The sequence below is a fragment of the Aythya ferina genome (genome assembly GCF_964211825.1).
Source record: "Aythya ferina genome assembly, contig: HAP1_SCAFFOLD_341, whole genome shotgun sequence".
Taxonomy (NCBI): domain Eukaryota; kingdom Metazoa; phylum Chordata; class Aves; order Anseriformes; family Anatidae; genus Aythya; species Aythya ferina.
Genome location: NW_028181222.1, coordinates 32343 through 52119, shown reverse-complemented (window position 1 = coordinate 52119; position 19777 = coordinate 32343). Strand labels below are relative to the sequence as shown.

General features: G+C 61.8%; 2 protein-coding genes and 1 long non-coding RNA gene across 3 annotated transcripts in view; 1 reads left to right on the top strand and 2 right to left on the bottom strand.

Moving 5' to 3' along the window:
• Positions 1–12299, bottom strand: part of LOC311429113 (RNA-binding protein 10-like) — a 37988-nt gene extending 25689 nt beyond the window's left edge. The window contains exons 1-6 of the mRNA XM_084540244.1: positions 12284–12299; positions 10942–10973; positions 8942–9131; positions 7790–7972; positions 5906–5975; positions 2920–2993 (exon numbers count right to left, since the gene is read on the bottom strand). Of these exons, the coding sequence (XP_084396370.1) occupies positions 2920–2993; positions 5906–5975; positions 7790–7972; positions 8942–9131; positions 10942–10958 (534 nt within the window). The 5' untranslated portion in view covers positions 10959–10973; positions 12284–12299. The remainder of the gene's footprint in view (positions 1–2919; positions 2994–5905; positions 5976–7789; positions 7973–8941; positions 9132–10941; positions 10974–12283) is intronic.
• A 359-nt stretch (positions 12300–12658) lies between these two features.
• NDUFB11 (NADH:ubiquinone oxidoreductase subunit B11) lies at positions 12659–16860 on the top strand. The gene is made up of 3 exons (XM_084540245.1): positions 12659–12818; positions 16387–16517; positions 16610–16860. The coding sequence occupies exons 1-3, from the start codon at positions 12681–12683 to the stop codon at positions 16731–16733; spliced, it is 393 nt and encodes a 130-aa protein (XP_084396371.1). The 5' UTR covers positions 12659–12680; the 3' UTR covers positions 16734–16860.
• LOC311429115 lies at positions 16672–17060 on the bottom strand. Its single transcript, XR_014688105.1, has 3 exons — positions 16973–17060; positions 16882–16902; positions 16672–16816 (listed from the first exon to the last, which is right to left on the bottom strand). It is a non-coding gene; the product is annotated as an uncharacterized lncRNA (long non-coding RNA).
• Positions 17061–19777: the final 2717 nt, after the last annotated feature.

The following is a 19777-nucleotide window of genomic DNA, read 5'->3' as shown; positions in this document are numbered from 1 at the left end:
GGGGTGCTACGGACCAGTAAGCACCAGCATAGACCAGTAAGCACCAGTATAGAGCAATAAGCACCAGTATAAGCCAGTAGCCACCAGTACACAGCAATAAGCGCCTGTACAGACCAGTAAGCACCAGTATAGACCAGTAACCACCAGTACAGACCAGTAACCACCAGTACAGACCAGTAAGCACCAGTATAGACCAGTAAGCACCAGTACAGACCAGTTATCTCTAGTACAGACCAGTAAGCACCAGTACAGACCAGTTATCACCTGTACAGACCCGTAACCTTTCTAGACTAGTAACCACCAGTACAGACCAGAAAGCACCAGTATAGACCAGTAAGCACCAGTATAGACCAGCAGCCACTGGTACACACCAGTAACTGCCATTCTAGACCAGTAACCACCAGTACACACCAGTAAGCAGCACTAGAAACCAGTAACAACCAGTATGGACTAGTAGAGACCAGTAACCACCAGTACACACCAGTAACCACCAGTACCAACCAGTAACAGCCCGGTAGCGACCAGTAGGAGCCCGCCCGGGGGGATGGGGGGGATGGGAACGGGGTGGGAGGCACCAGTATGGACCAGTAAGGCCAGCACGGGGGGCACCACAAGGGGGGCGTGGTGCTTGGGGGGGTGCTACGGACCAGTAAGCACCAGTATAGACCAGTAAGCACCAGTATAAGCCAGTAGCCACCAGTACAGACCAATAAACACCTGTACAGACCAGTAAGCACCAGTATAGACCAGCAGCCACTGGTACACACCAGTAACTGCCATTCTAGACCAGTAACCACCAGTACACACCAGTAAACAGCAGTATAGACCAGTAACAACCAGTATGGACTAGTAAGCACCAGTAGAGACCAGTAACCACCAGCATAGACCAGTAACCACCCATACAAACGAGTAACCACCATTCTAGACCAGTAACTACCAGTATAGACCAGTAAGCACCGGTATAGACCAGTAAGCACCAGTACAGACCACTAACCACCAGCATAATCCAGTAGTCATCAATACAGACCAGTAGCCACCAGTACAGACCAGCAAGCACCAATGTACACCAGTTACCACCAGCATACACCAGTAACCACCACTATGAACCAGTCTGTACCAGTACAGACCAGTAAGCGCCATTATAAACCAGTAACCACCAGTACACAGCACTAACTACCAGTACAGACCAGTAACCACCAGTATACACCAGTAGCCACCACCATAAACCAGTCTGAACCAGTACAAACCAGTAACCACTAAGGCAAACCAGTAACTGTTACCATAGATCATTTAGCGTGTGCACCAATAACCACCAGTAAAAACCAGTAGCTCCCAGTATAAACCAGTAGCCCCTCATATAAACCAGTAACTCCCAATGAACCCCAATAAACACCAGTATAAACCAGTAGCCACCAATATAAACCAGTAAGCACCCAACAAACGCCCCAGCAGGGACTCAGCTCCGTGACCCACCAGTATAAACCAGTAACCACCAGTATAAACCAGTCCCAAAGGACACAGCATGAGGGACCCAGCTGACTGCCCCACCAGTATAAACCAGTGGCCACCAGTTTAAACCAGTAACCCATCCCCCCAAAACACCACGGTTGGGACTCAGCTGCCAGGACAACCACTATAAACCAGTAACCACCAGTATAAACCGGTAACCACCAGTATAAACCAGTAACCTTCTCCAAATGTCAACACACAAAATAAATAAGCCTCTGGACCACCAGTACAAACCAGTAACCACCAGTGCACACCAGTAACCCCCCCCAGGACAAAGAAGATGCTGGAATCAGGGCCACCAGCACAGACCAGCAGCCACCAGTACAGACCAGTAGCCACCAGTACAGGCTCGTAGCCACCGCTACAATCCAATAACCCCCAGTAAGGACCAGTAACTACCAGTACAGACCAGTAACCCCCAGTACAGACCCGTAGCTATCAGTACAGACTAACAGCCACCAGTACAAACCAGTAGTCACCAGTACAGACCAGTAGCTACCAGTCCAGAGCAGCAACCACCAGTATAGACTGATAGCCACCAGTACAAACCAGTAACTACGAGCACAGCCCACTAAGCACCAGTACAGACCAGTACCCACCAGTACAAACCAGTAGTCACCAGTACAGCCCAGTAGCCACCAGTACCAACTGATAGTCACCAGTATAGACCAGTAGTCACCAGTACGGACCGGTAACCACCAACAAAGACCAGTAGCCACCAGTACAGACTGGTAGCCATCAGTACAAACCAGTAGCCACCAGTACAGCCCAGTAGCCACCAGTACAGCTCGGTAGCCACCAGTAAAAACCAGTAGCCACCAGTACAGCCCAGTAGCCACCAGTATAAACCAGCAGCCACCAGTACAAACCAGCAGCCACCAGTACAGAGAGATAGCCACCAGTACAGCCCAGTAACCACCAGTAAAAACCAGTAGCCACCAGTACAGCCCAGTAGCCACCAGTATAAACCAGCAGCCACCAGTACAAACCAGCAGCCACCAGTACAGAGAGATAGCCACCAGTACAGCCCAGTAACCACCAGTATAAACCAGTAGCCACCAGTACAAACCAGCAGCCACCAGTACAGAGAGGACGCCACCAGTACAGACTGGTAGCTACCAGTACAGCCCAGCAGCCACCAGCAGCCACCAGTACAAACCAGTACAAACCAGTACAGACCACTACAAACCAGTACAAACCAGTACAAACCAGTAACCACCCCCCCCAACCCCTCCCCAGCCCCCCCAGAAGCCCCCCAGCAGCGACCAGCACAAACCAGTAAGCGCCCTCTGCCCCGCCCCCGCCCCGAGGGGACCCTGCGGGGGGGGGGGGGGGCAGGGAGGGGTGTGGGGGGGGGGGTCCCGGTCCTTTGGGTGCCCCCCACCCTTGGGTGCCCCCCGGGGCAGCCACCTGGTTGGCGTCCATCCAGCGCGCCGCGTCCTGGACGTGGTGGAACTCCACGAAGGCGAAGCCGCGGCTCTGACCTGGAAGGAGCCGGCGCTCAGGAGGGGGGGGGGGGAGCACCCATGGGTGCTCGCTCCCACCCCCGTCACCCCACCCCCACCCCGCCATGCACCCCTGGGTTGGGTATGGGAATCGGTTGGGGTGGGGACGGGCACCCGTGGGTGCTCCCGGTGTCCTTCGAGGATTCTTGGGGGGGGGGGTTGGGGTGGGGAGGGGCACCCATGGGTGCTCCAAGATTCGTGGGGTTGGGTATGGGCACCCATGGGTGCTCCTGGGGTCCTTCAAGACTCATTGGGTTGGGTATGGGCACCCATGGGTGCTCCTGGGGTCTTCCAAGACTTGTGGGGTTGGGTACAGGCACCCATGGGTGCTCCTGGGGTCCTTCAAGACTCATTGGGTTGGGTACAGGCACTCTTGGGTTGGATAGCAGCACCCATGGGTGCTCTCGGGACCCTCCGAGACTTGTGGGGTTGGGTACAGGCACCCATGGGTGCTCCAGGAGTCCTTCAAGACTTGTGGGGTTGGGTATGGGCACCCATGGGTGCTCCTGGGGTCTTCCAAGACTTGTGGGGTTGGGTACAGGCACCCATGGGTGCTCCTGGGGTCCTTCAAGACTCATTGGGTTGGGTATGGGCACCCATGGGTGCTTCTGGGATCCTCCAAGACTTCTCCACTTGGGTATGGGCACCCTTGGGTCGGGTATGGGCACCCATGGGTGCTCCAGGGACCCCTTAGTACCCCATTGGTTGCAGATGCCCAGCAATGGCACCTACCTGCAGCTCTTTGTATTAAGCAGGGGCACCCATGGGTGCTCCCAGGACCTCCCAGGACCCCTTGGGTTGAGAACGGGCACCCATGGGACCTCCCTGGGACCCCTGAGGGATCCTTAGGGTCAGGATCAGGCACCCATGGGTGCTCCTGAGGTCTCTTGGGGTGTATGTGGGCACCTACAGTTGGTTTGGGGGGCAGGGTTGGCACCCCTGGGTGCCCCCTGGGTCTGGCACAGCACCCCTGGGTGCTCCTGGGGATAGGATGAGCAAGACTGGGCACCCCCTGGGCACCCATGGGTGCCTCTAGGCACAGGACCGGCACCCCTGGGTGTCCCTTGGGCAGGAGTTGGGCACCTCTGGGTGCCCCAAAGCACAATGGAGCACCCATGGGTGCCCCAGGGAATAGGACTGGCACCCCTGGGTGCCCCTTGGCTACGGATCAGCACCCCTGGGTGCTCCTGGGAAGGGGATGGGCACCCCTGGGTGCCTCCAAGTATGGCTCTGGCACCCCTGGGTGCTCCCTCGGCATGGTATAGCACCCCTGGGTGCTCCTGAGAAAGGCTCTGGCACCCCTGGGTGCTTCCTGGGTATCTTTGGGCACCCCTGGGTGCCCCCCTACTGCAGGTCCAGCACCCCTGGGTGCCCCTGGGGATGGGATAGGCACCCCTGGGTGCCCCCGAGAAAGATGACCAGCACCCCTGGGTGCTCCTAGAGATGGGATGGGCACCCCTGGGTGCCCCCTTTCTATGGCACAGCACCCCTGGGTGCTCCTAGAGATGGGACCGGCACCCCTGGGTGCCCCTGGGGATGGGCTTGGCACCCCTGGGTGCCCCTGTGGATGGGACTGGCACCCCTGGGTGCCCCCTTTCTATGGCACAGCACCCCTGGGTGCTCCTAGAGATGGGACCGGCACCCCTGGGTGCCCCTGGGGATGGGCTTGGCACCCCTGGGTGCCCCTGCGGATGGGACTGGCACCCCTGGGTGCCCCCTTTCTATGGCACAGCACCCCTGGGTGCTCCTGGAGACGGGATGGACACCACTGGGTGCCCCCTGAGAACAGGACCGGCACCCCTGGGTGCCCCTTGGGATGGGATGGGCACCCCTGGGTGCCCCCTGGGAATGGGACTGGCACCCCTGGGTGCCCCTGGGAATGGGATTGGCACCCCTGGGTGCCCCCTTTCTATGGCATAGCACCCCTGGGTGCTCCCGGAGATGGACTGAGCACCCCTGGGTGCTCCTAAAGATGGGATGGGCACCCCTGGGTGCCCCCTGAGGACAAGACTGGCACCCCTGGGTGCTCCTGTAGAAGGAATGAGCACCCCTGGGTGCCCCCTTTCTATGGCTCAGCACCCCTGGGTGCTCCTGGAGATGGGAGTGGCACCGCTGGGTGCCCCTGTGGATGGGACCGGCACCCCTGGGTGCCCCCTTTCTATGGCACAGCACCCCTGGGTGCTCCTGGAAGTGGGATGAGCACCCCTGGGTGCTCCCTGAGGCAGGACTGGCACCCCTGGGTGCTCTTGGGTATGGAATGGGCACCCCTGAGTGCCCCCTTTCTATGTCACAGCACCCCTGGGTGCTCCTGGGTATGGGATGGGCACCCCTGGGTGCCCCCTGAGATAGCACTAGCACCCCTGGGTGCCCCTTTTCTATGGCATAGCACCCCTGGGTGCTCCTAGAGATGGGACCGGCACCCCTGGGTGCCCCCTTTCTACGACACAGCACCCCTGGGTGCTCCTGGGTATGGGATGGGCACCCCTGGGTGCTCCCTTTCTATGCCACAGCACCCCTGGGCGCTCCCCAAAGACAGGCTCAGCACCCCTGGGTGCCCCCCAAGTCCAGCGCAGCACCCCTGGGTGCCCCTGAGTGTTGAAGCAGCACCCCTGGGTGCCCCCTCAGTGCCGGCCAAGCACCCCTGGGTGCCCCCCAAGTCCAGCGCAGCACCCCTGGGTGCCCCTGAGTGTTGAACCAGCACCCCTGGGTGCCCCCTCAGTGCCGGCCAAGCACCCCTGGGTGCCCCCAGTGTGGCAGGGCCCCCCCCCAGCACCCCTGGGACCCCAGGGCTGGGTCCCCGAGCTACGAGGGTGTCCCCCACCCCCCCCCAGAGGGGACCCGGGTGTCCCTTGGGTGCCCCCCACCCTGGGGTCCCCCCCGGCCGGGCTCACCTGAGGACTTGTTGCGCATCAGCCGCACCTCCCGGGGCTGCACCCCCTGCGCCTGCAGCTGCGCCCGGATCTGGCGGGGGGGACAACGGGGTCAGGGGGGGCCCCAAATTTTGGGGGGGGCCCCAAATTTTGGGGGGGGACCCGAATTTGGGTGAAAAACCCCAGATTTTGGGGGCGCCCACGGGGCACAGGGAGGCGGCCCCCAGGGGGCGCGGTGCAGCAGGGGTGACCCCGGGCAGCTGCGTGGATGGGTACCCGAGGGGTGTGGCCTAAGGGGGGCGTGGCCAAAAGGGGTGTGGCTTGAGGCAGAAGGGGCGTGGCCAAGCATCTTCAGGGCAACGCCCACATGAGGCATTTAAAGGGGCGGTGCTTGTCCGAGGAATGGCAGGGCCTGATAGGCTCGAGGCAGGAATGGGCGTGGCTAAGCGCAAAGGGGCGTGGCCGACACGACTGGGCGTGGCCAACGCGAGTGGGTGTGGTCATGCAAATGATGCTAATGCCACGGGGGGGATTTAAAGAGCCAGCGCCCCCTGGGATTGGGTGGGGAGGCCCAAGGGGGTGTGGCCAACAAGAAGGGGGTGTGGTCAATAAGAGGGGCGTGGCCGAGGCGGGGGCGGGGCTATGCCCAGTGGGCGTGGCCACACCCTGCCTGGGGGCGTAGTAATGATTTAAAGGGCCAGCAGCCCTGAAGTGGGTGGGGCCACACAAAGTGGGCGGGGCTACATCCAGTGGGTGTGGCTACACCAGGGGGCGTGGCCACATGGTCACTGACGGCCTTAAAGGGCCAGCGCTCCCTGAAAGGAGGCGGTGCTAAACCATGTGGGTGTGGCCAAAACAAATGGGCGTGGCTCCATCGGGGGGGCGTGGCTACACCAAGGGGGCGTGGCTACCAGATGGGGCGTGGCCACACCCTCCCTGGCAGCCTTAAAGGGCCATCACCCCCTGAAATGGGCGGTGCTAAACCATGTGGGTGTGGCCAAAACAAATGGGCGTGGCTCCACCAGGGGGTGTGGCTAATCCGAGGGGGCGTGGCCACGCCTCCTGACCTGTGAAAATTTAAAGGGCCAGCGCTCCTTTAACAAAAAGGTGCTAAACCGTGGGGGCGTGGCCAAAACAAATGGGCGTGGCTACACCAAGGGGGCATGGCCTATCCGAGGGGGCGTGGCCACGCCTCCTGAGCGCCGAAAATTTAAAGGGCCAGCGCTCCTTTAACAAAAAGGGGGTAAAACGAAGGAGTTGACCCCAAAATAAATGGGCGTGGCTCCACCAGGGGGGCGTGGCTAATCAGAAGGGGCGTGGCCACACCCCCTGACCTCCGAAAATTTAAAGGGCCAGCGCTCCTTTAACAAAAAGGTGCTAAACCGTGGGGGCGTGACCAAGATAAATGGGCGTGGCTACACCAAGGGGGCGTGGCCGATCCAAGGGGGCGTGGCCACGCCTCCTGAGCTCAGAAAATTTAAAGGGCCAGCGCTCCTTTAACAAAAAGGTGCTAAACCGTGGGGGCGTGGCCAAAATAAATGGGCGTGGCTCCACCAGGGGGTGTGGCCGATCCGAAGGGGCGTGGCCACGCCCCCTAACCTCCAAAAATTTAAAGGGCCAGCGCTCCTTTAACAAAAAACTGCCAAACCGAGGGAGTTGAGCCCAAAATAAATGGGCGTGGCTCCACCAGGGGGGCGTGGCCTATCCGAGGGGGCGTGGCCACGCCTCCTGACCTCCGAAAATTTAAAGGGCCAGCGCTCCCTTAACAAAAAGGTGCTCAAACGAGGGAGTTGCCCCCAAAATAACGGGGTGGGGTCGCCCCAAAGGGGGCGGGGTGGTCCCAAAAAAGTGGGCGTGGCTCCCAAGCAAGGGGGCGTGGCTCCCAAGCAAGGGGGCGTGGCTTACGTCGTTCTCGGTGGCGGCCTGGGGCAGCATGCGCAGCATGACGATGGTGCTGGCGCGCGGCTCGTCCTCGGGGGGCTCGGGGCGGTAATCCTGGTCCCGGTAATCGCCGTCGGGCCCGAAGGGCAGCGCCGCCGCCGGGGGGGGGTCGCGCTTCCGGGGGGGCTCCGAGCCCTCGTAGGACCCCTGCCCGAAATTTGTGGGGGGTGGGGGGGGAGAGAAGGGAGGGGGAGGGGTTAAATGGGAAGGGGGGAGGGGGAGGGGTGGGAGGAGGTGGGGGGGGTGGGAATGGGGGGGGGAGGGGGTTTGGGGGGGGTCAGGGGGGGATTTGGGGGGGTCTGGGGGATTTATGGGGGGGTGAGGGGGGATTTGGGGGGGGCAGGGGGGATTTGGGGGGGTCAGAGGGATTTGGGGGCGGTTGGGGGGATTTGGGGGGGTCAGAGGGATTTGGGGGGGGGGTCAGAGGGATTTGGGGGGGGTTAAAGGGATTTGGGGGGGGTCAGGGGGGATTTGGGGGGGGTCGGGGGGGATTTGAGGGGAGCTCAGGGGGATTTGGGGGGGTCAGGGGGATTTGGGGGGGGTCTGGGGATTTGGGGGGGTTCAGGGGGAATTGGGGGGGGTCAGGGGGGATTTGGGGGGGGTTAGGGGGGATTTGGGGGGGTTAAAGGGATTTGGGGGGGGTCAGGGGGGATTTGGGGGGGTTAGGGGGGATTGGGGGGGCTCAGGGGGATTTGGGGGGGGTCTGGGGGGATTTGGGGGGGGGTCATGGGGATTTGGGGGGGTTCAGGGGGAATTGGGGGGGGTCAGGGGGATTTGGGGGGGGGTCATGGGGATTTGGGGGGGTTCAGGGGGAATTGGGGGGGGTCAGGGGGGATTTGGGGGGGGTCAGGGGGGATTTGGGGGGGGTTAGGGGGGATTTGGGGGGGTTAAAGGGATTTGGGGGGGTCAGGGGGATTTGGGGGGGTCAGGGGGATTTTGGGGGGGGTTGGGGGGGATTTGGGGGGGGTCAGGGGGATTTGGGGGGGGTGAGGGGGGATTTGGGGGGGGTGAGGGGGAATTTGGGGGGGTTAAAGGGATTTGGGGGGGTCTGGGGGAATTTGGGGGGGTCGGGGGGGATTTGGGGGGGTCAGAGGGGATTTGGGGGGGGTCTCTCACCTGGGGGGGGGTCCCCGCGTTGGGGGTGCCGTCGGGGGGCCCCCCGTAGCCGCGATAGTCCATGTCGCGATAGTCGTGGTCGCGCTGGCTGCGGGAGGAGCCGCCCCCTCCCCCCCCTCCCCCCGGGGGGGTTTCCTCGGAGGGGGGCGCCCCCCCCCCGTAACGCCCCGTGCGGTCGCCGCGCCCGCCCCTGGGGGATTTTGGGGGGGGGGGGGGGTTAAAAGGGGGGGTCCCCCCTTTTTGGGGTCCCCCCCCATGTCCCTCTATTTTAGCCCCCCCCCCCTTTTGGGGTCCTCCCCCCATTTTTGGGGTCCTCCCCCCCTTTTTGGGGTCCCCCCCCTTTTTGGGGTCCCTCCTCCCCCCTTTTGCCCCCCCCCCCTTTTTTGGGGTCCCATCCCCCTTTTTGGGGTCCCCCCCCTTTTGTGTCCCTCTCCCCTTTTTTGGGGTCCCCCCCCCCTTTTTTGGGGTCCTTCTCCCCCTTTTTGGGGCTCCTCCCCCTTTTTGGGGTCCTCCCCCCTTTTTGGGATCCCATCCCCCTTTTTGTGGCCCCCCCCCCCCCCTTTTGTGTCCCTCTCCCGTTTTTGGGGTCCCCCCCCTTTTTGAGGTCCTCCCCCCTTTTTGGGGTCCCCCCCCTTTTTGGGGTTCCCCCCCCCTTTTGTGTCCCTTTCCCCTTTTTTGGGGTCCCTCCCCCCTTTTTTGGGGTCCCTCCCCCCTTTTTGGGGTCCCTTCCCCATTTTTGGGGCTCCTCCCCCCCTTTTTGGGGTCCCTCCCCCCCTTTTTAGGGTCTCCTCTCCCCCATTTTGCCCCCTCCCCTTTTTGGGGTCCTTCCTGCCCTTTTTGGGGTCCCCCCCCTTTTTGGGGTCCTTCCCCCTTTTTGGGGTCCCTCTCCCCTTTTTGGGATCCCATCCCCTTTTTTGGGGTCCCACCCCCCCTTTTTGGGGTCCTTCCCCCTTTTTGGGGTCCCACCCCCCCTTTTTGGGGTCCCTCCCCCCTTTTTGGGGTCCCTCCCCCCCTTTTTAGGGTCTCCTCTCCCCCATTTTGCCCCCCCCCCTTTTTGGGGTCCTTCCTGCCCTTTTTGGGGTCCCTCCCCCATTTTTGGGGCTCCTCCCCCCTTTTTGGGGTCCTTTCTTCCCTTTTTGGGGTCCCCCCCCTTTTTGGGGTTCCCCCCCCCTTTTGTGTCCCTTTCCCCTTTTTTGGGGTCCCTCCCCCCTTTTTGGGGTCCCACCCCCCCTTTTTGGGGTCCTACCCCCATTTTTGGGGTCCCATCCCCCTTTTTGGGGTCCCCCCCCCTTTTTGGGGTCCTTCCCCCATTTTTGGGGCTCCTCCCCCCCTTTTTGGGGTCTCCTCTCCCCCCTTTTGCCCCTCCCCTTTTTGGGGTCCTTCCCCCTTTTTGGGGTCCCTCTCCCCTTTTTGGGGTCCCCTCCCCCTTTTTTGGGGCCCTTCCCCCATTTTTGGGGTCCCCCCCCCCTTTTTGGGATCTCCACCCCCCTTTTGGGGTCCCCCCCCCTTTTGGGGTCCTCCCCCCATTTTTGGGGTCCCCCCCCCTTTTTGGGGTCCCTCCCCCATTTTTGGGGTCTTTCCCCCTTTTTGGGGTCCCTCCCCCCCTTTTAGGGTACCCCCCCCTTTTTGGGGTCCTTCCTTCCCTTTTGGGGTCTCTCCCCCCTTTTTGGGGTCCCAGCTCCCTTTTTGGGTTCTCTCCCCCCCTTTTTTGGGGTCCCTTCCCGCTTTTTGGGGTCCTGTTCCCCTTTTTCCCCTTTTTTGGGGTCCCGCCCCCTTTTTGGGGTCCCCCCCCCTTTTTGGGGTCCCTTCCCCCTTTTTGGGGCTCCTCCCCTCTTTTTGGGGTCCCCCCCCTTTTTGGGGTCCCCCCCCCTTTTTGGGGTCCCACCCCCCCTTTTTGGGATCCCATCCCCTTTTTTGGGGTCGTTTCCCCCTTTTTGGGTTCTCTCCCCCCCTTTTTGGGGTCCCCTCCCCTTTTTGGGGTCCCCCCCCTCTTTTCCTACCTGCGCTCGTACTCCATGGCCGCTGCTGGCACCTGTAAGGGACGCCGCAACTGGGTGAACTGGGAGGGACTGGGGCAACTGGGAGGCACTGGGAAGGACTGGGAGGTGACTGGGAGGTGACTGGGATGAACTGGGGGAGCACTGGGAGGCACTGGGGGGCAACTGGGGGGTGCGGGGAGTGAACTGGGGGGGCACTGGGAGGTGCTGGGGTGGACTGGGATAAACTGGGAGATACTGGGGGCACTCTAAGGTGGCTAATGGGGTGCTGGAAGGGGATTAGGGAGGGACTGGGATGAACTGGGAGGGCACTGGGAGGCACTGGGAGGGGACCAAGAGGAAATGGAACGAACTGGAAAGAACTGGGAAGGCACCAGGGGAAACTGGGAGGTAGTGGGATGAACTGGGATGAACTGGAAGGGTACTGGGAGGCACTGGGAAGCGCTAGGGTGAACTGGGAGGGCAAGGAGAGTTACTGGGAGGGCACTGGGGTGAATTGGAATGCACTGGGACAGGACTGGGAGGGCACTGGGAGTTACTGGGATGGACTGGGGGTGACTGGGAGAGGACTGGGAGGGAACTGGGATGAACTGGGCGGAACTGGGAGGCACTGGGATGAACTGAGGGGGCACTGGGAGCTACTGGGAGTTACTGGGATGAACTGGGTGGAACTGGAAGGGCACTGGGAGACGACTGGGAGTTACTGGGACAAACTGGGAGATGCCTCAGAGGGCACTGGGATGAACTGGGATGAACTGGGATGAACTGGGAGTTACTGGGATGGACTGGGGGTCACTGGGAGAGGACTGGGAGGGAACTGGGATGAACTGGGCGGAACTGGGAGGCACTGGGATGAACTGGGAGGGCACTGGGAGATGACTGGGAGGGCACCGGAATGAACTGGGCCAAACTGGGAGGCACTGGGATGAACTGGAAGGGCACTGGGAGTTACTGGGAGTTACTGGGATGAACTGGGCGGAACTGGGAGGGCACTGGGAGGAACTGGGACAAACTGGGATAAACTGGGAGGACACTGGGAGGGCACTGGGAGCTACTGGGAGTTACTGGGAGGCACTGAGGCTCCCCAGCCCCTCCCCCACCGCAAGCCCCTCCCCCTCATTACCATACAAACCCCGCCCCCCCACCACCCAATCACAGCCCTCACCCGGCGCCAAGCCCCACCCCCTCGCTCCCTCCCCACCAATCAGCGCCCGCGCCGGGCCCGGGGGGCCTCCCGGTGAGCCCCGCCCCTCCCGGTTAAAGCCCCGCCCCTCCCGTGAGGCCCCGCCCCTCCCGTTAAGCCCCGCCCCTCCCGTGAGGCCCCGCCCCCCGGCCCCGCTCCCACCTCCCCGCTCCGCTCCCGCCGCCGCCGCTCCCGAGCCGCAAAATGGCGGCGCCGCGCAGCACCCGCCCCGCCCCGCGCGCCTCGCCCCGCCCCCTCCGCCAGCCCATTGGCCGCCGCGCCCGCCAGTCCGCCCGGCGCCGCCGTCTATTGGATGGAGCGGGAAGCGGGGGCGGGCCCACGCGGGGCCGCGGAGCTATTGGCTAGCGCGCCGCGGGCTCGCGCGCTGATTGGCTAGCGCCGCGCGGAGGCGGGGCGAGCCGCGAGAGGGCGGGAAGAGCCGCGAGGGGGCGGGACAAACCGTCAGCGCTCGCTTCCGATTGGGCGAGGCGGTCAGGCGGAGCGCGCTGATTGGCCGCGCCGGCGGCGGAAGGGGCGGGGCCGCAGTTCCGGGGCAGCGATGGCGGCGCTGGGCCGGGCGGTGCGGGCGCTGCGGGCCGGAGTCCGGGGGCGCTCGGCGGGGCCGCCCGGGGCCGTGGCGCTGCCGCTGGGGGCGGAGACCCACGAGGAGGAGCCAATGGCGGAGGCGCAGCGCAAGGTGGGCGGGGCCTGGGCTCAAGGGCAAGGGGCGGGGCCTAACGGAGGGGGCGGGGCCTCACAGACAGGTACCGAGGAGGGGGTGGGGCCTTGGGGGCGGGGTCTGGTGGAGGTGGGCGGGGCAAGGGCAAGGGGCGGGGCCTAACGGAGGGGGCGGGGCCTCACAGACAGGTACCGAGGAGGGGGTGGGGCCTTGGGGGCGGGGTCTGGTGGAGGTAGGCGGGGCAAGGGCAAAGGGGCGGGGCCTAACGGAGGGGGCGGGGCTTGAGGGATGGGGTCCGATGGGGGTGGGCGGGGCCTGGCCTCAAGGGCAAGGGGCGGGGCCTAAGGGAGTGGGCGGGGCCAGGGGACAAGGGGCGGGGCCTAATGCAGGGGGCGGGGCCTACGATAGGGGTTGGAGCTTGAGGGGCGGGGTCTGATGGAGGTGGGCGGGGCCCGTGCACAAGGGTAAGGGGCGGGGCCTAATGGAGGGGGCGGGGCCTCTAGGGACAGGCTCTGGTGGAGGTGGGCGGGGCTTGGCCTCAAGGGCAATGGGCGGGGCCTAATGGAGGGGCGGGGCTTGGGGACTGAGGGATGGGTGGGGCTTGATGGAGGGGGCGGGGCCTAGTGGGGGAAGATGGGTTGAAGGGGCGGGGCCTACACGAAGGGGCGGGGCTTATAGAGGGGGCGGGGCCTAGGGGGAGATTTTTGGGGTTATTTGGGGGGGAATTGGGGCTGATTTGGGGCCTTTGGGGGCAATTTGGGGCTAATTGGGGGGGATTTGGGGGATTTTGGGGGGGGTTGGGGGCAGGTCGGGGAATTTGGGGTGAATCGGGGGGAGTTTGGGGTTGTTTGGGGGGGAAATTGGGGAATTTGGGGGGAATTTGGGGTTATTTGGGGGGAGTTTGGGGTTATTTGGGGGGAGTTTGGGGTTATTTGGGGGGAATTTGGGGTTATTTGGGGGGAATTTGGGGTTATTTGGGGGGAAATTGGGGCTCTGGGGGTTATCTGGGGGAGGAATTCAGAGATTTGGGATTATTTGGGGGGGGACTTTGGGGTTATTTGAGGTGAAATTGGGGGTTTGGGGTTATCTGGGAGGGGATTCGGAAGGTTTGGGGTTATTTGGGGGGGAATTTGGGGTTATTTCTGGGGAAATTGGGGACCTGGGGGGTGTCTGGGGGGAATTTGGAAGGTTTGGGGTGATCTGGGCAGGAATTTGGGGTTATTTGAGGGGAAATTGGGGGGTCTGGGTTTGTCTGGGGGGGAATTTGGAAGGTTTGGGATTATTTAGGGGGAACTTTGGGGTTATTTGGGGGAAAATTGGGGCTCTGGAGGTTATTTGGTGGGGATTTGAAAGGTTTGGGTTATTTAGAGGGGAAATTTGGGGTTATTTGGGGTAAAATTGGAGGTCTGTGGTTATCTGGGGGAGGAATTCGGAGATTTGGGATTATTTGGGGGGGGGATTTGGGGTTATTTGGGAGAATATTGGGGCTCTGGGGTTATCTGAGAGGGAATTTGGGGTTATTTGAGGTGAAATTGGGTGTCTGGGGTTACTTGGGAGGGGATTCTGGAGGTTTGGGGTTATTTGGGAGGGAATTTGGGGTTATTTGGGGGTAAATTGGGGGGTCTGGGGTTATCTGGAGGGGAATTTGGAAGGTTTGGGGTTATCCGTGTGGGACTTTTGCGGTTACTTGGGGGGAAATAAGGGATCTGGGGGTCATCTGGGGAAAAATTTGGGGTTATTTCGGGGGAATCGGGCCTCTGGGGATTATGTGGGGCGGGATTTGGAGGTCTGGGGTAATTTGGGGGTGAAATCTGGGCTCTGGGGGTTATCTGGGGGAGGATTTCAGAGATTTGGGATTATTTGGGGGACAATTTGGGGTTATTTGGGAGAATATTGGGGCTCTGGGAGTTATCTGGGAGGGAACTTGGGGTTATTTGGGGGAAAACTGGGGAGTCTGGGGTTATCTGGGGGGGAATTTGGAAGGTTTGGGATTATTTAGGGGGGACTTTGGGGCTATTGGGGGGAAATTGGGGCTCTGGGGGTTATTTGGTTGGGATTTGAAAGGTTTGGGTTATTTAGAGGGGAAATTTGGGGTTATTTGGGGTAAAATTGGAAGTCTGGGGTTATTGGGGGAGAATTTGGAGGTTTGGGCTTATCTGTGTGGGACCTTTGGGGTTATTTGGGGGGAAATAAGGGATCTGGGGGTCATCTGGGAGGGAATTTAGGGTTATTTATAGTGAAATTGGGTGTCTGGGGTTATTTGGGAGGGGATTCTGGAGGTTTGGGGTTATTTGGGAGAGAATTTGGGGTTATTTGGGGGTAAATTGGGGGGGTCTGGGGTTATTTGGGGGGGACTTTGGAGTTATTTGGGGTAAATTGGAGGTCTGAGGTCATCTGGGGGGGGGATTTGGAGATTTTGGCTCATCCGTGTGGGACTTTTGGGGTTATTTGGGGGGAAATAAGGGGTCTGGGGTTATCTGGGGGGGAATTGGGGGTTATTTGTGGGAAAATTGGGGATCTGGGGTTATCTGGGAGGGAATTTGGGTTTATTTGTGGAGAAATTGTAAGGTCTGGGGTTATCTGGGGGGGAATTTGGGGCTACTTGGGGGAAAATTGGGGCTCTGGGGTTATCTGGGAGGGAATTCGGGGTTATTTGAGATGAAATTGGGTGTCTGGGGTTATTTGGGAGGGGATTCTGGAGGTTTGGGGTTATTTGGGAGAGAATTTGGGGTTATTTGGGGGTAAATTGGGGGGTCTGGGGTTATCTGGAGGGGAATTTGGAAGGTTTGGGGTTATCCGTGTGGGACTTTTGCGGTTACTTGGGGGAAATAAGGGATCTGGGGTCATCTGGGGAAAAATTTGGGGTTATTTCAGGGGAATCGGGCCTCTGGGGATTATGTGGGGCGGGATTTGGAGGTCTGGGGTAATTTGGGGGTGAAATCTGGGCTCTGGGGGTTATCTGGGGGAGGATTTCAGAGATTTGGGATTATTTGGGGGACAATTTGGGGTTATTTGGAGAATATTGGGGCTCTGGGAGTTATCTGGGAGGGAACTTGGGGTTATTTGGGGGAAAACTGGGGAGTCTGGGGTTATCTGGGGGGGAATTTGGAAGGTTTGGGATTATTTAGGGGGAACTTTGGGGTTATTTGGGGGAAAATTGGGCTCTGGGGGTTATTTGGTGGGTGGGGATTTGCAAGGTTTGGGATTATTTTGGGGGGGGGAGTTTGGGGTTATTTGGGGTAAAATTGGGGGGTCTGGGGTTACTGGGGGGGGATTTGGAGATTTTGGCTTATCCGTGCGGGACTTTTGGGGTTACTTGGGTGGAAATAAGGGATCTGGGGGGGAGGAATTTGAAGGTTTGGGATTATCTGGGGCCGAATTTGGGGTTATTTGTGGGGCATTTAGTGTCTGAGATTATTTGGGGGGGGCGGATTTGGAGATTTGGCCTCATCCGTGTGGGATTTTGGGGCTCCCTTCGCGTGATTTGGGGCTCTATTTGCGTCCTGGGGGGCTCCAACCCCTCCTTTCCCCCCCCTTAACCCCCTTTTTTCCCTTTTTTTCCCTTTTTTCTCTTTTTTCTCCCCAGAACCCCGACTACCACGGCTTCTACGCCGACCCCGCGGCCGACGTGGCCAACATGCGCGCCGCCTTCCTGGCGGGGGTCTCGGGGGCGCTGGTGCTGGGGGCCGTCTTCGTGCACTACCTGCCGGACTACGGGTAAAAAAATGTTATTTTTTGGGGCGGGGGGGGCTTCAGGACCCTCCCCCAGACCCTAAATTTAATTTTTTGTCTTTTTTTCCCCCCCCCAGGCTGCAGCAGTGGGCCCGGCGCGAGGCCGAGCGGCGGATCCGGGAGCGGGAGGGTCGGGGGCTGCCCCTGCTCGATTCCAATTATTACGACCCCGCCCGGCTCGCGCTGCCCCCCCCCGAGTGAGCTGGGACCCCCCCCCCCCTCCGGGACAACCCCCCCCCCGGGACCCCCCCAGCCCCGTCGGAGCACCAGGAGTGAGCAGGGATCTGCAGGACCCCCCCTCGGATCTCCAGGACCCCCCCTTGGACCTCCAGGACCCCCCCCCCCAAACCCCCAGGACCCCCCCTTGGACCTCCAGGACCCCCCCCTCAAATCCCCAGGACCCCCCCCCCCCCAGAATCTCAACCCCCCCCCCCCCAAACCCCCAGGACCCCCCCTGACTTCTCAGGACCCCCCCTCAGACCTCCAGGACCCCCCCCCAGACTCTCAGGACCCCCCCTCAGACTCTCAACCCCCCCCCCCCGACCTCCCAGGACTCCCCCAGGACCCCCCCCCGACTTCTCAGGACCCCCCCCAGACTCTCAGGACCCCCCCTCAGGTCTCCAGGACCCCCCCCGACTCTCAGGACCCCCCCCTTGAATCCCCAGGACCCCCCCTCAGATCCCCAGGACCCCCCCCATGAACCCCCAGGACCCCCCCAGACTCTCAGAATCCCCCTCAGACCCCCCCGACACCCCCCCTTGGACTCTTAGGACCCCCCCCAGACTTTCAGGACCCCCCCTCACCCCCAGGACCCCCCCTTGGACCCCCAGGACCCCCCCCCTCAGACTTTCAGGACCCCCCCTCAGACTCTTTGGACCCCCAGGACCCCCCCTCAGATTCCCAGGACCCCCCCGTGGACCCCAAAAACTCCCCCCAGGACCCCCCCTGGACCCCCAGGACCCCCCCCCAGACCCCCAGGACCCCCCCTCAAACCCCCAGCCCCCCCCCAGCCCCCCCTGCTCCCTCTCGGGGTCTCCCCTTCTCCCCCCCCCCAAACGCAAATAAATTTTGGGGGCTCTGTGGCGCTGCCTTTATTTTTGGGGGGGAGGGGGGGACATTCTATAGGTTCTATAGGGTCCCTATAGGGTCTGGGAGCCCTGCCGGGGTCTCCACAGTGCCCCTATAGCCCCCCCATTGCCCCTATAGCCCCCCCCCCGTGCCCCTATAGCCCCCCCCATGCCCCTATAAGCCCCCCCCATTGCCCCTATAGCCCCCCCCCATGCCCCTATAGCCCCCTCGTGCCCCTATAGGGTCCCCTATAGGCTCCCCAGGAGCCCCTACAGAGCTCCCCAAGCCCCCCCTGGAATCCCATTGCCCCCAAAGACCCTATAGAGCCCCCTCTGCGCCCATATAGCACCCCCAGACCCCTCCATACCCCCCCCCCGAGAGCCCCTATAGGGGTCCTGCAGCCCTCCAGGGGCCCCTATAGCACCGCAGACCCCCTGTGAACCCCGCTATAGGGTCCCTGTGGCACTCTAGGAGCCCCTATAGGGTCTCTGCCGCCATCCTATTGCCCCCCCGGGCCCTGTGGGGCCCCTATAGCCCCTTGTAGCCCCCCTGAGGTCCCCTATAGAGCTCCTCTGACCCCCCATGGGATTCCCGAGCCCCCATACAGCCCTCCTGGAGCCCCTATAGGGTTTCTGGAGGGTTCTGTGGGTTCCTATATAGGATCGTGGGCTGCCTATAGGATAAATACTGGAATGGGTAAGTTTCCATAGGGGACCATAAGACATCTATAGGGCCCCTACAAGCCCCTATGGGGCACATATAGGGTCCTGTGAGCCCCTATAGGTCACCAAAGGGCACCCGTGGGGCCCCTGTAAGCCCCTATAGGGTTTTGTGAGCCCCACAGGGCACCTGTGGGGCCCCTATAGGACACATGTAGGGTTCAGAGAGCCCCTGTAGGGCCCCTATAGGGTTCTGTAGGTACCCATAGTCCCCATAGAGCCCCGTAAGCCCCTATAGAGCTCTATAGGCCTCCACAGGCCCCATATAGGAGCCCACAGGCCCCTCTAGAGCTCCATTGGCTCTCACAGGCCCCTATAGAGCTCCACAGGCCCCCATAGGTCCCTATAGAGCTCCATAGACCCCTATAGGCTTCTATAGGCCCCTACAGGCCACAATGGGCCCCTATAAGGCCCCCTAGGCCCCTATAGAGCTCCATAGGCCTCCAGAGGCCCATATAGGACCCCATAGGCCCCTCTAGTGCTCCATAGGCCCCTATAAAACCCCTCAGGCCCCCACAGGCCCCTATGGAGCTCCATAGGCCCCCACAGGCTCCTATAGGCCTCCACAGGGCCCCATAGGCCGCTATAAGACCCCACAGGCTCTTATAGAGCTCTATAGGCCCCAATGGGCCCCTATAGAGTTCCATAGGCACCCACAGACCCCTATAGAGCTCCATAGGCCCCTATAAGACCCCACAAGCCCCTATACAGCTCCATAGGCCCCTATAGGCCCCTATAGCCCCTGACAGGCTCCCATAGGCTCCTATAGGCCCCCATGGGCCTCTATAGGCCCCAATGGGCCCCTATAGAGCTCCATAGGCACCCACAGACCCCTTTAGAGCTCCACAGGCCCCTATACAGCTCCATAGGCCTCTATAGGCCCCTATAGCCCCCCACAGGCCCCTATAGGCCCCAATGGGCCCCTATGGAGCTCCATAGGCCTCACAGGCCCCTATAGGCTTCCATAGGCCTCCATAGGGCCCCATAGGCCCCTATAAGACCCCACAGGCCCCTGTAGAGCTCCATAGGCCCTATAGCCTCCCACAGGCCCCTATAGGCCTCTATAGGCCCCCATAGGCCCCTATAGAGCTCCATAGGCCGCTATAGGGCCCCACAGGCTCCTATAGGCCCTCATAGGCTTCTATAGGCCCCAGTGGGCCCCTATAGAGCTCCATAGGCCTCCATAGGCCCCTATAGGCCCCCACAGGCCCCTATAGGCCCCCCCCCGGTCCCCGCGTGTCCCCTCCCGGCCACCGTCGGGCCGTGCTGTGTCACGAGGCCCCGCCCCCCTCATTACGCATGCACGCACGGGGGGCGGAGCCTCCCACCCGTGCCCCGCCCCCTTCTCCCCCCTCACATCCGGGCGCGCGGGGCGGGGCCGGCGTGCGGAGGGCGTGTCCTCACAGGGAGCGCCGCCCAATCAGCGCCCAGGCCTCCCTCCGGAGCTACCCGCCCCTT